This window comes from Ambystoma mexicanum, chromosome 5p (assembly GCF_040938575.1).
Source record: "Ambystoma mexicanum isolate Mex_15411 chromosome 5p, UKY_AmexF1_1, whole genome shotgun sequence".
Classification (NCBI taxonomy): domain Eukaryota; kingdom Metazoa; phylum Chordata; class Amphibia; order Caudata; family Ambystomatidae; genus Ambystoma; species Ambystoma mexicanum.
In genome coordinates this window covers 284,644,115-284,658,040 of record NC_090930.1, presented here as the reverse complement: position 1 = coordinate 284,658,040, position 13,926 = coordinate 284,644,115, and the positions used below count along the sequence as shown (strand labels likewise).

The 13,926-nt window shown below is 45.7% G+C and overlaps 1 protein-coding gene across 1 annotated transcript in view; it reads right to left on the bottom strand.

Annotated features, from left to right (window-relative positions):
* FAM199X (family with sequence similarity 199, X-linked) overlaps positions 1-13,926 on the bottom strand; it is a 159,579-nt gene that overhangs the window by 59,140 nt on the left and 86,513 nt on the right. Inside the window, exons 4-5 of the mRNA XM_069612723.1 lie at positions 4,330-4,491; positions 3,275-3,535 (exon numbers count right to left, since the gene is read on the bottom strand). Coding sequence (XP_069468824.1) covers positions 3,275-3,535; positions 4,330-4,491 — 423 coding nt within the window. The remainder of the gene's footprint in view (positions 1-3,274; positions 3,536-4,329; positions 4,492-13,926) is intronic.

Below are 13,926 nucleotides of genomic sequence, written 5' to 3'. Positions count from 1 at the left end.
CTCCAGCAGGGAATGAATTTCCTGTGCAAGGAGCGGATCCGGACTCTTCAAAGAAATTCCCCGGTGGATTGTCTTGAGGCCTCTGCCGGAAAGGAAGACCGTAGCCATGGGTTATGATCTCCAGAACCCACACATCTGAAGTAATGGCGCGCCACTCTGTAAGATGCTGCGCCAGCCTTCCCCCAACCGGCGAACCATGGGACATGGCCTCATGACTGAGCTGAAGCAGCTGCGGCGTTGCCTGAGGGCAAAGTGGCAACAGCCCAAGCGGCCTTGGCACCTCAAGTACCTTGTTTTCCACCTCTGGCACTCCTACGGTGGCCCCTTTGACTGGCAGCTCCTCTCGCTTTACCAAAGGACGAGTAATAATGAAAGGAACCTCCCCTCCATTGCTGTCCCCTAGGACGAAAAGGCAGAGGTTGTCGAACTGCAGCGCCCAACGACTTCGCTGCAGCTTTTGAGGTCTGCAACCTCAAGGCTCTCGTCAGCCTTGCTGCCAAAAAGATGTTCCCCGTCAAAGGGCATGTTGAGGAGCCGGGCCTGCACATCAGGAGCAATCCCCGACTTCCGCAACCACGCAAACCTACGTATCACGGTGCTCTCCGCCATGGACCGGCTGACGCAATCTGCCATGTCAAAACCCGACTGAATGGCCTCACACATGGCATCCTTGCCATCCTGAACCATGGCAAGGAAACCATTCCATTCGTCCCTTTCGGGAATATGTTCAGCCGCTAAGGAAACAGTTTCACAGAGTGTGCGTGAAACGTGACAAGGCACATACGGAGTAAGGGTGCGTGAAACGTGACAAGGCACATAGGAGTTGGACGCCTGAAGCGCCATATCCCCTGAAGAAAACACGTTCTTCGCCCAGCTGTCAAAACGCTCGTCGTCCCTATCAGGATGGATGGTAGGATACGACGCCCGCTTTGCCTGGGCCGTAGCCGCCTGCACCACCAAACTCTCCGTAGTGGGGTGCTTGGACAAGTAGCAGGGGTTGCTACTGGCTGGGCTTTTTTTAGCGGCAAAGACTTGCCCACTGCCGGGAGACTCTCCGGAGCAGTCCAAGCTGCCGCCACCCTCCTCTATAGAGTCATATGAAACGGCGGTACCGGGTCAGTTGGTGGACCAAGGTCAAGGCTATCTGTAAGGTCATAATGAAGAAACTCCCCCGGGGGAGCAGACCATCCCAAGTACTCGGTGACCCTCGACATAAGGCGCCGGTACGAGGAGTCGGCATGAGTGCCAGGCTCAGGCCTACAAAAGAGGTGTCCAGCCCACTAGCATCGTGCAGGGACTGACTCAGTTCCTCAAATTGGCTAGGGCCCGAGAGAATTTCGTCTGGCACCGTATTAGGAACCATGCCATCATCAGAGCCCTCATCCACCTCTGAAATAAACTCAAGATGGCGGTAAGAAGGCACAGAATATGAACCAAAGCCATGCTTGACCTTGGCCAGAGCCTTTCTAGGGGGTTCCACCGAGCCTCGGGGTACCCTGTCGACACAGCCTCGAAAGGCGCCGACAGCATCGATGGCGTCGACACAGGCCTTGAGGCCGGAGCCCTGAGCGTGTCCTTAGACAGCCTGGGTGCCGTCGACTTCTTCGGAGGCGGGGCCTCGAAAGAGTCCGTCTACCACCTCGGCGCCACCGGCGTCCACGTCTTCCTCGAAGACATCACAGGTTCACACGGTCTCTAGCGCGTCGAGGACCTGGACCGGGCATGACGAGAACGATTCCCCTTGTCCGAGCAGGACCTCTCCCGCGAATCGTGCTGACCACCCGAAGGCGTGCGAGCGGCGTCTCTCGACCGATCACGACCGACCCCACTTGGAGGCGCGGACGGACCGGTGCCCTGCGATTCGAGAATCGCTAACATGTTCTTCCCGAAGGAAGCCCATTCCTCCGGCATCGCCTGCTTGGTAGATAAGCGACCCGCCGATGGGCGGAGTCTTCGGAAGACGACCGATGACGGTGCTTCCGGGAGTGCCTCGAAGAGGCAGAGGAGTGGCAGGACCGACTCCGAGACCGAGACCTACTGGACTTCCGACGACGACAGGGAAAGTCGCCTCTCGAATCGTCCGTCGAAAGCCCCGCAGACATCGACTTCCGTGGCTTAGACACCTTACCTACCGGTAACAACTTCTTGCGCTCCCGCAAGGCTTTAGACCGGAGCGACTGGCAGTCGAGACAGTCATCCGTGTCATGGGCCTCCCTGAGGCACCAGAGGCAGGCGTTGTGCGAGTCCGTAAGCGACATCTTGGACCCACAGTCCCCGCACTTCCTAAATCCCGGACGCGGGGTGGAAGATGAGGTAGACATCCTTCACGAAGAAGAAACTCCACAAAACGAACAGATTCGAAGAACCGAGAAACAAACTCCAAAGAGTCGAGGCGCGCCGAGATTCCTGAAGCGAACACGTTCTTGGAAAAAAACAGAACTGAGGCTACGGGCGTCGTGCGTCCTACTTCTAACATCCAGTGACGTCGGCGGAGGTCCTCGAGGGCAGCGTATCGACATCATCGACGCAGGATTTTCCGAAGCAGCACAGCTGTGGGGATTACGGTCATAGATCTGGAATACGTTTGAGGACCCAATCGCCTCGAACAGTCACACTGGCCAACCCCGAGATTAAGCCGACTGGGAGAAATACAAGTCAGAAAACCAGCATAAAGGACAGGGAGCTCCACATGAGGTAAAACATGGTCTTTCTGCCTAACCCTGCTTTGTAGCATTATGGTTTTGAAATTAGTCATTTATGCCCATATTATTCATAATGAATGCCAAGTGTGGATACGGAAAATATTAAAATCTAAGGTTGATGTGATCCAGAGACCGGTAGGGGAGAGGCCATCTAGTTGCTCAAGCTATACACTATTGGAGTTTAACGTTTCAACGTTATCAGGAAATATTAAAGCCTACAGAATAGTTAAGTAGTAGAATAAAGGTACATCTGGAAATCTGGAAACATGTAGGAAATTAAGACATTGTAGCATTCCTATTTACAGCTTTAAGGAGTAGCGACCAATAATGCCAGTGGCAATAGGTCTGGCTGCCCATGAAACCAATTTCTGACTATAAAGCACACTCCTCTTATCAGTAGACAGACAATACTCTTGCAACACCAAGAACAACAATATTAAGACACTTCTGTTCTCCTGTAGAGTACAAGGCCATATTTCAATTAGTGAAGTACTTTCAAAGTGAAAGCAAAGACATGTATTATGGGGAGATACAGAAAGTTTAAATGCCATCATATTTCACACTTTATTTACCTTTGAATCTCTGATTCGCTCTGCAGCAGTAGCAGACAAATTGCTGTCACTATGAGCACGACTCATGTTGGCACTGGAATTGGATGCTGAGTTGCCTCCACTGGATCCACTGCTGCTTGCAGTACTAACCATGCTTGCACTGCTGCTGCCAGCACTGGCACCACTCACCCCACTAGTACTAGCACAGCTATGGCTGTTTCGCTTCCAACTCTCTCGTGCTGTTCGCTGGCGTGGTCCATGCTCCTTAATATAGTTTCTCACCTTGAATTGTAAGTAACACTTAATTAACTCTCTGGATTACATAGCACAGTTTACATCATGCATTGAAGGAATCTAGATTTCCAGTTTTACAATAGCAAGACCAAACAAATGGTACCCAGTAATTTTACAGAAAACAAAATAGAGGTAAATTCTATCTGAAAGCCAGAATACCGAAAAAATACAGCAAATTGTAAAATATATGGGGAGTGGGGTAAGGTGTTAAAATGAGTGGGATGGGGTGGGGTTTGTTACAAGTATAGAAAAACAGGAGTTTGGGAGCCTCCCCCTCCACCCCAATATTAAAAAAAATAAAATTCTGTATTTTTTCGCCATTATATTTTCAGTGAAACCTGTCTGAAATGGTCTTCAGTAAAATGATCAAAATGTACAGTGTGCACTTAATGCCAAGGATTAGCCTATTTCTCATTTGAAAAATGATAGTGCCACTATAGAAAAATAAGAATAACCATCTACTGAAAAATACACAAACGCCAGGTTTTACATAAACATAACTATCCTACCAAATGGATGGTAAGAAAACCAAATCACTAAGCTAAAGAGTGCTGTGAAACAGCAGAATATGCTCACATTAAAGGTTTAATTGGCCATGGTTACATATCTAGGAGATGGGTGTAATTGGTGTTGACATGCAAATCATTTTAATGTTTACCTTTCCAAATCATAAAATTGTACATAAGGGCATACACAAGAATTTTAAAAAAGCATCAACTAAAACCCAGAACACATTAACATACCAAATTGACAAGTAAAGTAGGACAAAAACAATACCTCACCTGTTTTAATTTTTCATCTGTCAGGCAATTCAGTTCAATGATGAACTCACTATCTGTTGGTGAAATCTGGGCTGTGGGATCGATGATTTTTATAATATCAAGCTGCTCCCTGAGGCCCATCTCGGTACTGACTCTCCGACTCAGGTATTCAATATATTCCACCTAAAAAAGGCCACAATGAGCATCATTTTCACCAAAGGTTTTTTTGTTGTAAAAAATATAGCATTATTAAAAAACAAAAATCCACTTCACGTCACCCCTAGAGTTAACAAGAGCTACATACGACTGCATTTTTGGTAATTAACAGTACACAGTATTGATGGGTGGAAATGATGTTTGAGCAAGGCGTTTGGGTCTTCGTTCAAAGCCGGACCGAAAGGTTCTGTTTTTGTGCCCTGCCTTAGGATTCCTCCGACTCCTAATGCCAGGGTACGCTAAATTATTCCGAAAAGTTCTCCTCTGCCGGCATGTAGCTAGGCTGGAGAGAGACGTTTCTTTGTGCAAAATAGCTCATAGCGTAAAGAAAATCACTTTACCTGGATGGAGTCCTGTGTGACAAACATGAGGTAGCCAGTGTGCCTTGAAAAACTCAGGAGCCACATGACTCATACAGAGGTACAAGGGATAAAAGGGCTGGGGTTGTAGCTAGCCTGAATCCAGTTATAGGCAGATTCCAGGATAGTGTCCATTTTTTTTTCCTTTGTGTCCAAGAGCTGTTGCTGGGTGTGCTTTGAGGGATGGTCAGCCAGTGGCTGCCTGTTTGAATGATGCATGGTGTGCAATTGGGTTCTGTGCCCACTAACTGCCTTCCGAGAGCATAACAGCAGACCCCATGACCCACTCACTGGGCCTACCTAGATGGCCTGCTGCCACAACGAGAAAACTGCCTGTGCAGACCGTGCTAGCCTGAAGGAATAGATCAACGCTCCTTCCCCTCCCAGCCCCCCGATCCTTTGGGTACAACTAGATCATCTCCTGCCCAGTCTCCACCAAGCTCCAGACTGCCTCCATCACTGGATCCAGAACCGGAAGCCCCTTCCCAGTGCTGCCAGAACCCAGAGGAATCTCCATGCCACCTGGACCGGAGATGAATTTTCAATGACAGCAGGTAAACACCCCTGGTCCTACTCTTGTGTCTGTCCATCCCCTCCTTCCCCCGGTGTGTCCATGTGTGCAAATCTCGAACAATCGCCCTGCTTCAAGCAGACTTCATCCACTGAAGTAGAACACTGATCAAGAAACCAGAGAAAACCGGCATTGCCAAGCACAACTGCTTTGCCTTTCTGCTCCTCTGGCTTGGACTCTTGATCCCAGGGGTACAGAAACTTCAATAATCGTCCCTCAGTCTCTTGGGATCGTTCTGCACCAGTGTGATCATTGGACCACTAAGCCGGCTAAAAAAAACAGTTAGAGACCACAACACCACCTGCTGCAGAACTTCTTGTAAGTAGAGTATTAGTCTACTGACTCAGCAGTGCTGTCGTCATTCCTTTCTGCAGCTGGCTTTTCCTATCGTGTGGGTGGGGGTGGTTTAGTTCTTCCAATACAAGTGTCTCTTTAGGAACACTTCACTGCCCTAGATAGGATAAGCATTTTAACTGCCTGCAACTGCATTTTTTTTCTCCAATAAAGATTTGAATGCAGGTTTAAGAATGCTTGAAAACAAGCTCCTTACCAGATACAGCGCTGCAAATCTGTTTTGAAAAGTTAACGTGCCTATTAGCATAGTTTTATCTATTGCATGGTCTAAGAAAATATGTTTATAAAATGTGTGTGGCCAATCACTCATTGGGTATTTGTTAACAGTGTGTCTTGTATCCTTTCTCACTTCCTAAGAGTTAAGCCTGGGCGGCTCTGCGATTCTACCACTATAAGAGCCCGGTGAAGCTGAAGGAATCACTGGCACCCGAGAAAGGAAGCCACTATGATGAAATGACTTCTGCTCTTCAGAGTATAGGGGTGAGTAGTAAATAAACCAACTATTCAGCCCTCACGTTTCTACAAACCTACAGTGAACCCAATCAGAGGTAAAACTGGCACAGTCAAGTGGTATACCTCCTTCACTTTATGGCAACCTGGGCAAAGGAAAGACTATTCTCTCAAGAGGGGGAAATTCAAAATAAAGAGAATGTCGCAATCAAAGTTCTATTAACATAGTTATACTTTAACACACCATCTGCAAAAATAACTTACTAGTAAAACTCTACACAAAACCCATCCCTGCGGAAAGGACAATAAGCAAAGAAAGCACAATGCAGCACTGAGTAACGAATCAGGGGTCCAAGTCAAGTAATCACCACAAGATACTTATGAAATATGTTTCTTGAAGGTAAGAAGGGAATTAGTGACCTAACCAGTCTCTAGGGCCCACAACTTGACCCTGGTGGCAGTTAAGAATCAGTAGTACCTTGACATCTTGGCATTTCAGCATTGAACCAGGCTTCTGGGTGCTGTTCCAACAATTTGAATCCGGTTGGACTGTCGGCTGCGTTGACCAGGCGTCGAGCTTAGGTTTGTTGCCGCCACCGTCAGTCAAGCAGCTGATATCTGGATGCGCAATTCAAGCTAAACAACGTTGATGCGCTGTTCGAAGGATCCCCAGGGTCTGGTCAGCAGCTGATTAAGATATGTAGTGAAAATGTTGGTGGTTTAACAGGTGGTTCAAAGAAGACAGTTGCAAAGATGAGCTTCAGGCTCGAGCTGCAGCAGTAGCAGTCACATTCTAGGTTGGGAGCGGTGTAGAGCATGGTTCAAGCGGATGCTCGCTGCGTTTTGAACGCAATACTGGAGAAGAGAAAATTGTAAGGGCTACAAGGGTTGGTTCGACTGCGAAGATGCTGGAGACTGGATGTGCGATTCTACTGGATCGGTTCAATCGGACCATTAAGGAGCTGCGGATCGTAAAGGCCAATAGGATCAGTTTAATGGTCTATTTGACAGTGAAGGAGCTGGTGACTCGATGCTGCGTTTGGTTTGAGCAGCTCGATGCAACATTCAATAGTCAGGGTTTGTTGGACCACCAGGGTTGAATCGACTCCCAATGGCAAAATCGGCATCAAAGATGCTGACATTCCAAAGGCAGCAGATCGAATGATGAGCATGATGTTTCAGTCAAGGCAACAATGTGCTTGGCCAGAACGGTGCAGACAAACAGGTTTGAACACATGGTACGGTGGATCAGGAGGTATAGTACCAACAGCTCTGTAGATTACTGTAGGTCAAGGCACCAAAAGGGCTTGAATCATGGCTTAAATTGGTTTCGGCTGTGGGAACACAGGCTTCCTGCCAGTCTTGTTCCTCTAGTTGCCGCGAGTCACAATCCATGTGCTCCAGGATACATTTTAGTTCTTGTTTGTTTTCGTTCTCTAAAGCACTAGGGAGGCTGGGCCGTACCTGTACATGTCCAACAACACGGTGCGGTCCGGGATACGGTTGTAGCTGGCAGAGCGGCAGGTCTTCCCAAATGCCTCTGGGGATGGTTAGAAGACGGAGCTGGTCTCTGCCTTGGATACTCAGTCTTAACCTCACTGGCAGACTTGAGATTAACTGTCCCAAAAGAGGTCCAATGAATTCTTCCTCAGGTTTATGTTCAATACTGAATCAAATAAGTGGCGTGAGAACCCTTCTTTGAAAGGCAAACGCGCACAGGCAATTGGACTAAAGCTAGCCTGCTATAGGGGGCTCCAATCCCAGTTCTTGAAAGACATCACACCCTAAGTGCTTTGCACTATAGGAAGCGGACGTGACTGGAAGGAGATAAAGTAAGAGATACAAGATAGTAGAACCTTCCTACAGTTGTAAAGAGCTCCGTCTGATTACAATAGCCCCACCCTCTTCCCTTCTCAATAGGATGAAAAAGCCCTTCAACATGCAGCACCCTGGGTGTGAAGCCAAGGATTTTTGTGAATGGGTGTGCCCTTCGATTCCTGTCCCCAGGCCAGTTTCATATGGAGTGGCTGTCTTTTGGAAGGGGCTTTACCTAGCCTTACAAAGGAACAAGATAAAATGATGGGTACCAAAGGGAATGCAGAGGTGGGTAGATTGCGCTCCTCTGTGTCCCCACTGTAGGACCAAAATTAAGTTTACTATTCAAATTGGAGGGGCACCCCCATAAGCACAATCATGAATGTTGTTGGGGCAACACCTAGGAACAAAAGTATGATTGGGGAATACTTCTAAGATTATATTTAAGGGTAACAAGGGTAAATGGAGACGGCTGCAATTTAAAGCAGAGGGGTGCTGGGAGAATGCCTTATGTGATTCCCAAGTGTAGATATGTTAGAATGAAATACTGAAAGATCAAATGTAAAAACACTATTTATGGAGGACTGTGCCTGCCACACTGGAACAACAATTTGAGATACCTAGCAGCATTACATTTCAACAGCTACTGCTTCACACCTTACCAATCATTAAACTACACATCCAAAAATACCAAGATTCAAACATGTCAAAAATGTAATTCAGGAGAACATGGCCTGTTTCACAGAAATACACTTTAAAGTGAGACATCAACTGAAATATCCTGCGATTTCATTGGAACTTGCCATGTTTGCCAAATAAGCACCTTTCTGCTGTAAACAAAGTGACCTGAATGCAGATTCTAATCTTCAAAACTGAGAAACTACCCTTAACAGATGACATTTTCTTTTAACTGAGACTAGTGGATGTATTAAAAGGTTGCATTAAAAGGTTGCAAAGACGACATTGCGAATTTACATAATAAAATATGTATAGGCATTTCACTACTGTAGTTGTAATATGACAATGTATTTTATATAAAAGCAAGTGAAACAGTATTTCTGAGTAAAGAAGCCCTTGTTAGGAAGGATTCTCATAAATGTGCCAATTCCTCCCACCTTAGAGCCCTCCAGCTCTTTTGATAAACTTTGGGACTTTTTAATTCTGTTCGTTTTCGGTCTATATTTTCTTTGGTTATGGAGTTTTAGATAACTCCATAGGCATCATTTTTTATGAGTGTCACACAGCACCTTCAGTGCAGTGACACAGGGATGTCTTTTAGATGTGTTTTAGACCCTCTCTGGGATAAACTGTTTCCCAGAGAATAGAAGGTTAAATTGACTTTACCAGTCTTTTTAAATTCCTAGACCCAGCACACACTACCTTCCTATAGAGTGCTGGACGGGTTACCTAGTATCCCCTGTGTCTAGAAACTCATGTAGCAGTCAAATGCTACCCTTTTCTATCGAAATGGCTGGTGGCAGTGGTTTTACAATGAAGTAACATGATTTTTCCCAACCGCGAACACCGGTAGCTAAAAATTGCGCAAGCCATGTTTTTCAAGATGCCGCCTTAAGCCCCTTTGGTTAAACCGGTCCCGGTCCTTTTTCGCCATTTCTTTTTTGGAAAGGTCCTTCTCGTGTTTCTCTCTGCGCACCAAACCAGGTTTGGTCCTTTGTCCATATGCCTTTGGCGGGCTTCAGGACTGAAGACCGCCTCTGGCGTCCGAGTGTCTGGGGTGGTCAGGAAGTGAGGGGGGTTGCCGAAACTCCCTGTGCTTAGACCCAAATGCACTCTGGCGTGATCGGCTGGCTGTCTGGCAAGGGCAGCCACCCTGCTGTGTGAGTGGCAGCTAGGCTGGAATGAAAGGGAGAAAACTGTTTAAAAGGCAAGTCTCGTGAACTGGAAAGCAGAGTCGACCAATGGTGCGAAAGAACCGAAGACAAGCTGGAAGAGGACGGCTGCTGCATCCACTGGACTGTTTGTTTGCCCGGTGAAGCCCTGCTGCAGGTCCGAATTGGCAAATTCATCTCGACTGAGAAGCCCCTTTAAGGACTACTCCTTTGAGTTGGTGGGACCAATCAACTCGTAAGCCACCGGGAAACCATTCTCAAGGCTGGTTAGGATTCACCAGGGAGAGGGACACCAGCTTGTGTGCTTGAATTACAGCTACTGGAACTGAAGTGACTCCATTTTGTCTGCGTTTTTCGACGATACCGTGCAGTGCAGGAGTCCCCCAGCGTCCTCCCTCTTGTCCCCACGACTGAGGCTCAGGAACAGTGAGATCTGCAGGAACTGACAGTAACCAACATCTTCAGCTGCATCTTGTTCTTCATTTTATCGGTACTGTGCTAACCCAATTGAGAGAACTTACCTCTCGCGGTGAAAGTTTGCGGAACTTTCCCAACTTGCAGGCCTAATCAGCTTGTGACCCAACAAATTATTCTTTTTCGTACCAACTACTTCTAAGAACTTTGGCAAAGACTTTACCGTTTACTACAAGAACTGTTCTTTCCTATCCAAGACACTAGCCCATGGACGTTGGCCTAAGCCTATTGAACTGAATTGAGTCCTCTAATGAACTGAAACTATTTGCACTGCCTAGGAAAGTATTTGTGATCTATTCTATTAACTTGTGCCTTTGCCTTCCCATTTAAAGTGATTGAAATGCCCTATGGCTCCCATTTTCAGAAACTTATTGGTTTTGTGTTGAAGTAGATTTGTGTAGAATATTAAGTTGCCTATCTCTAGTGAATGTTTTCTAAATGATTGTGTAATACATTTATAAGTGTTTTACCAAGAAAGTATAAGTCTCTACTTGAACCACTGTGATTGTAAGACCTGTGTGTAACTCGATTTACTGCTCACATTCTCAAGAGATAAGCCTGGCTGCTCAGCTCGCTACCACAAGACTGTGTAGTACAGACTTATACCAAAGGTTGGTTTTGCTTACACCTGTAGTCCTAATTGTATGTGGTGGTCCCTGAGGGTACTGCATGCAATTCTGCCTAACAGCCCTCACCATGCAAGTACAAAGTCCGGGGGGTGATTGGATTCTCCTTCCATTAGGCGCAGCCCACTTTTCTGCCTTAATGGAGGCAAAGGTACCAGTCATAGTGCCAGATCAATCATGGACTAATGGATCCAGAGGGGCCTCTGAAGAGCTATTGCATGACTCCCCTTGTAAAGCACAAGATCCTGTATACAGTTTAAATACATAAATTTGCTATTATTCACATACAGAAACAAGTTTGGCTTATAACAGCCACATTCTCGTCTTCCAATAAGCATAAATTCTAATTTTCTATATTAAATAACTATTCAGAACTTCATTCATAAATATGTCACAGTCATGCTGCATGCCAATATGTGTGCCTAGGCTGGAGGAAAACCGTAATAAATGTTTCAACGAGATGGCAGGTTGCTACCATGAATTATAGAATAGAAATCTGTTTTTCTTTTCATTTGTACTGAAATTCAAATCAACCAAAGATGGGGGTTGGTGGTGTATTATATAGGAGAGTCTGAATATGAGGCAAGTCAATGAAAAGATGCTACCACTCAAATAGTGTGACATAAGCATGGGGAAAACTGAGCATTTCAAAAAAGCAGCAGCAGACACTGGATGGAATGCAGACTCTGGATAAATGCGGTAACAGACCATGCCCTGTCTGTTCCCATTGGACGAGTGCTGAACATGGATGACAAGGCCTTATCCATGGGGGAATTGGAACCAACTTAACCTGGAGCAGATTTACCTTCCGAGCCCGACAGGGCTTTCAAAATGGGCCATGATGAGTTGTCCCAAAAGACTCTGCACCATACAACTAACTCCCCAAATACGATTAGGTAAACCCCCTGCAGGTATTGTCCTGATCAGTCCCCTAGGGTGCAAGAGATTCTTTGACGTTTGGAGCAGTCGATAAGAATGTTTTTAGACACAGGTTATTCTAGATGTTGAACAGAGACAGTCCCTGACGAAAGACCGTTAGTCTGAAATGATTGGACATCATTCTTTCAGTCTCAGCATTAAATACGTTGTTTTAAATGCATTTACAGTGAAGCTAGGTCTTCTTTAGCATCACAATTACGATGAATTTCAATGCAACATTAGCAGAAGCAATTGTCTGCAAGGGAGCAGGCAGAACATTTGCCCATTGGTCTTGGTTGTTTGTACACGGTCTGCGGCAGTGTACAGCTGTCTGCTCCAACACTTATTAAATATTGAACTTAAGTATACCGTACTGCATGGTGGTGCCTGCTTCCACAGAGAAAGCATCAAGTAGCAGGACACAAAATGGGTATGCATTGAATTCTGCGCAGCAGAAAGCGGAGGTAAAAACGTTTTTTGGGCTGAATTTCAATGCAAATATATGTGGGGGGGTGTGTTAGGTTTATAATTAATGGGGGCAATAAGTGGTGGGGCTGTGGGGGGTCTGCCACAAAATATACTTTGTGGGATGTTTTAACCCACTAATCCAGGCCCTCCAACATTACTGTGCGCTGTGTGCATCAGGAAAATCAGAATGACCGCCTGAAAGCATTATGCGTGCTAAAAATCACCCAGAAGTGCGCAGGAAAACCTGAACAATTGCCCGCCAATCCACTTTTGCCTAGGTCAGTGGTAACACAGGAGACCACTGCCAAAACTGATCATTTGGCTGCCCACAGAGAAAAATGAAACTATTTGAGAAAAAGCAGTCCTGCATGCCAAGAGAAACACAGAGCTGCTTGAAAATCAGTTTTTCTTGGCTGTTAAATTTGCAAAAATCATGGTTCCCAAACCTCACAAAAGATCCAACCTCCCTGTTGGGTGTTAATCACTTTACTTCAAGAATCCACCTAAGTACAATGTCATCAGAAGTACATTTATCAGAAGAAAATCCACATTGAAGCATGCTTGCTTGGAAAATGTTAAAAATGGGCGCAATACCGCTGCTCGTCTGTGTCAGAAGTTGGCGATTTACATACTGTCATTTGAACGTCTACATTAAGATCTAAGTATGGAAAAGAACTCCTATCAAAAGCAATAGAGGTGGATACAATTCAAAACTATATTTTAAAAATGCTGGAATTAAGAGATTTGTGGATATATTTGTAAAAATGTAATTTGTATTTTAGGACAAGACTATTTAAACAGTGTTTTAAAAGTGAGTAAAGTTAGCCACACTGAGACATTCCACACCTACTCAACAAATGAATCTCCCCCCCCCTTCTCTGCTGAGAAACTGGCAGGGGTGTGTGAAAGGAACTGGGAGGCAGACTTTGGCCTGTAGCTCTGCTCAGAGACAATGGGATTCTTGAACTGAAAGTGAATGCTAATTTGGGGCGTCAACAGAAACCAGCCCTGGCAGGAACAAGCTGAGGTTGCATCTCTGGCTCAGCCAAGCCTTGGAGGCGGGGCTAGACTGAAAATGTAGATTGGGAACTGAAGAAACTATGTTTGAGAAAAAGACTAATAGAAAATTGTGCCGAACTGGTAAAAATATGGAATTTAGAGGTTATTAAAATGAAAATGTCGCTCACAGTTTAAAACTACTCTGGAATCTGTACGATATTCAGAGACAGAATTATCAAAATGGACTTGGTAGCAGTTGTGATAATGTTAAAAATATGAAACTTTATAGGAATATGCCCAGATGGTATGTGCATGTATGTGGAAACATTGGTACCGACACCGAGTAACCGACCAAAAGCGCGAAAATCTGTCATTTGTGAACCGAAGCGCTCCAGAAGATGGGACTTTGACGGATGCGTGCCTTATTTAATTTGGGATGTAAATATGTAATATTAGCCAGCTGGGGATATTGTGAAAAATAAGATATACTGTACAGAAACAAAGGGGAGGGTTTTCTC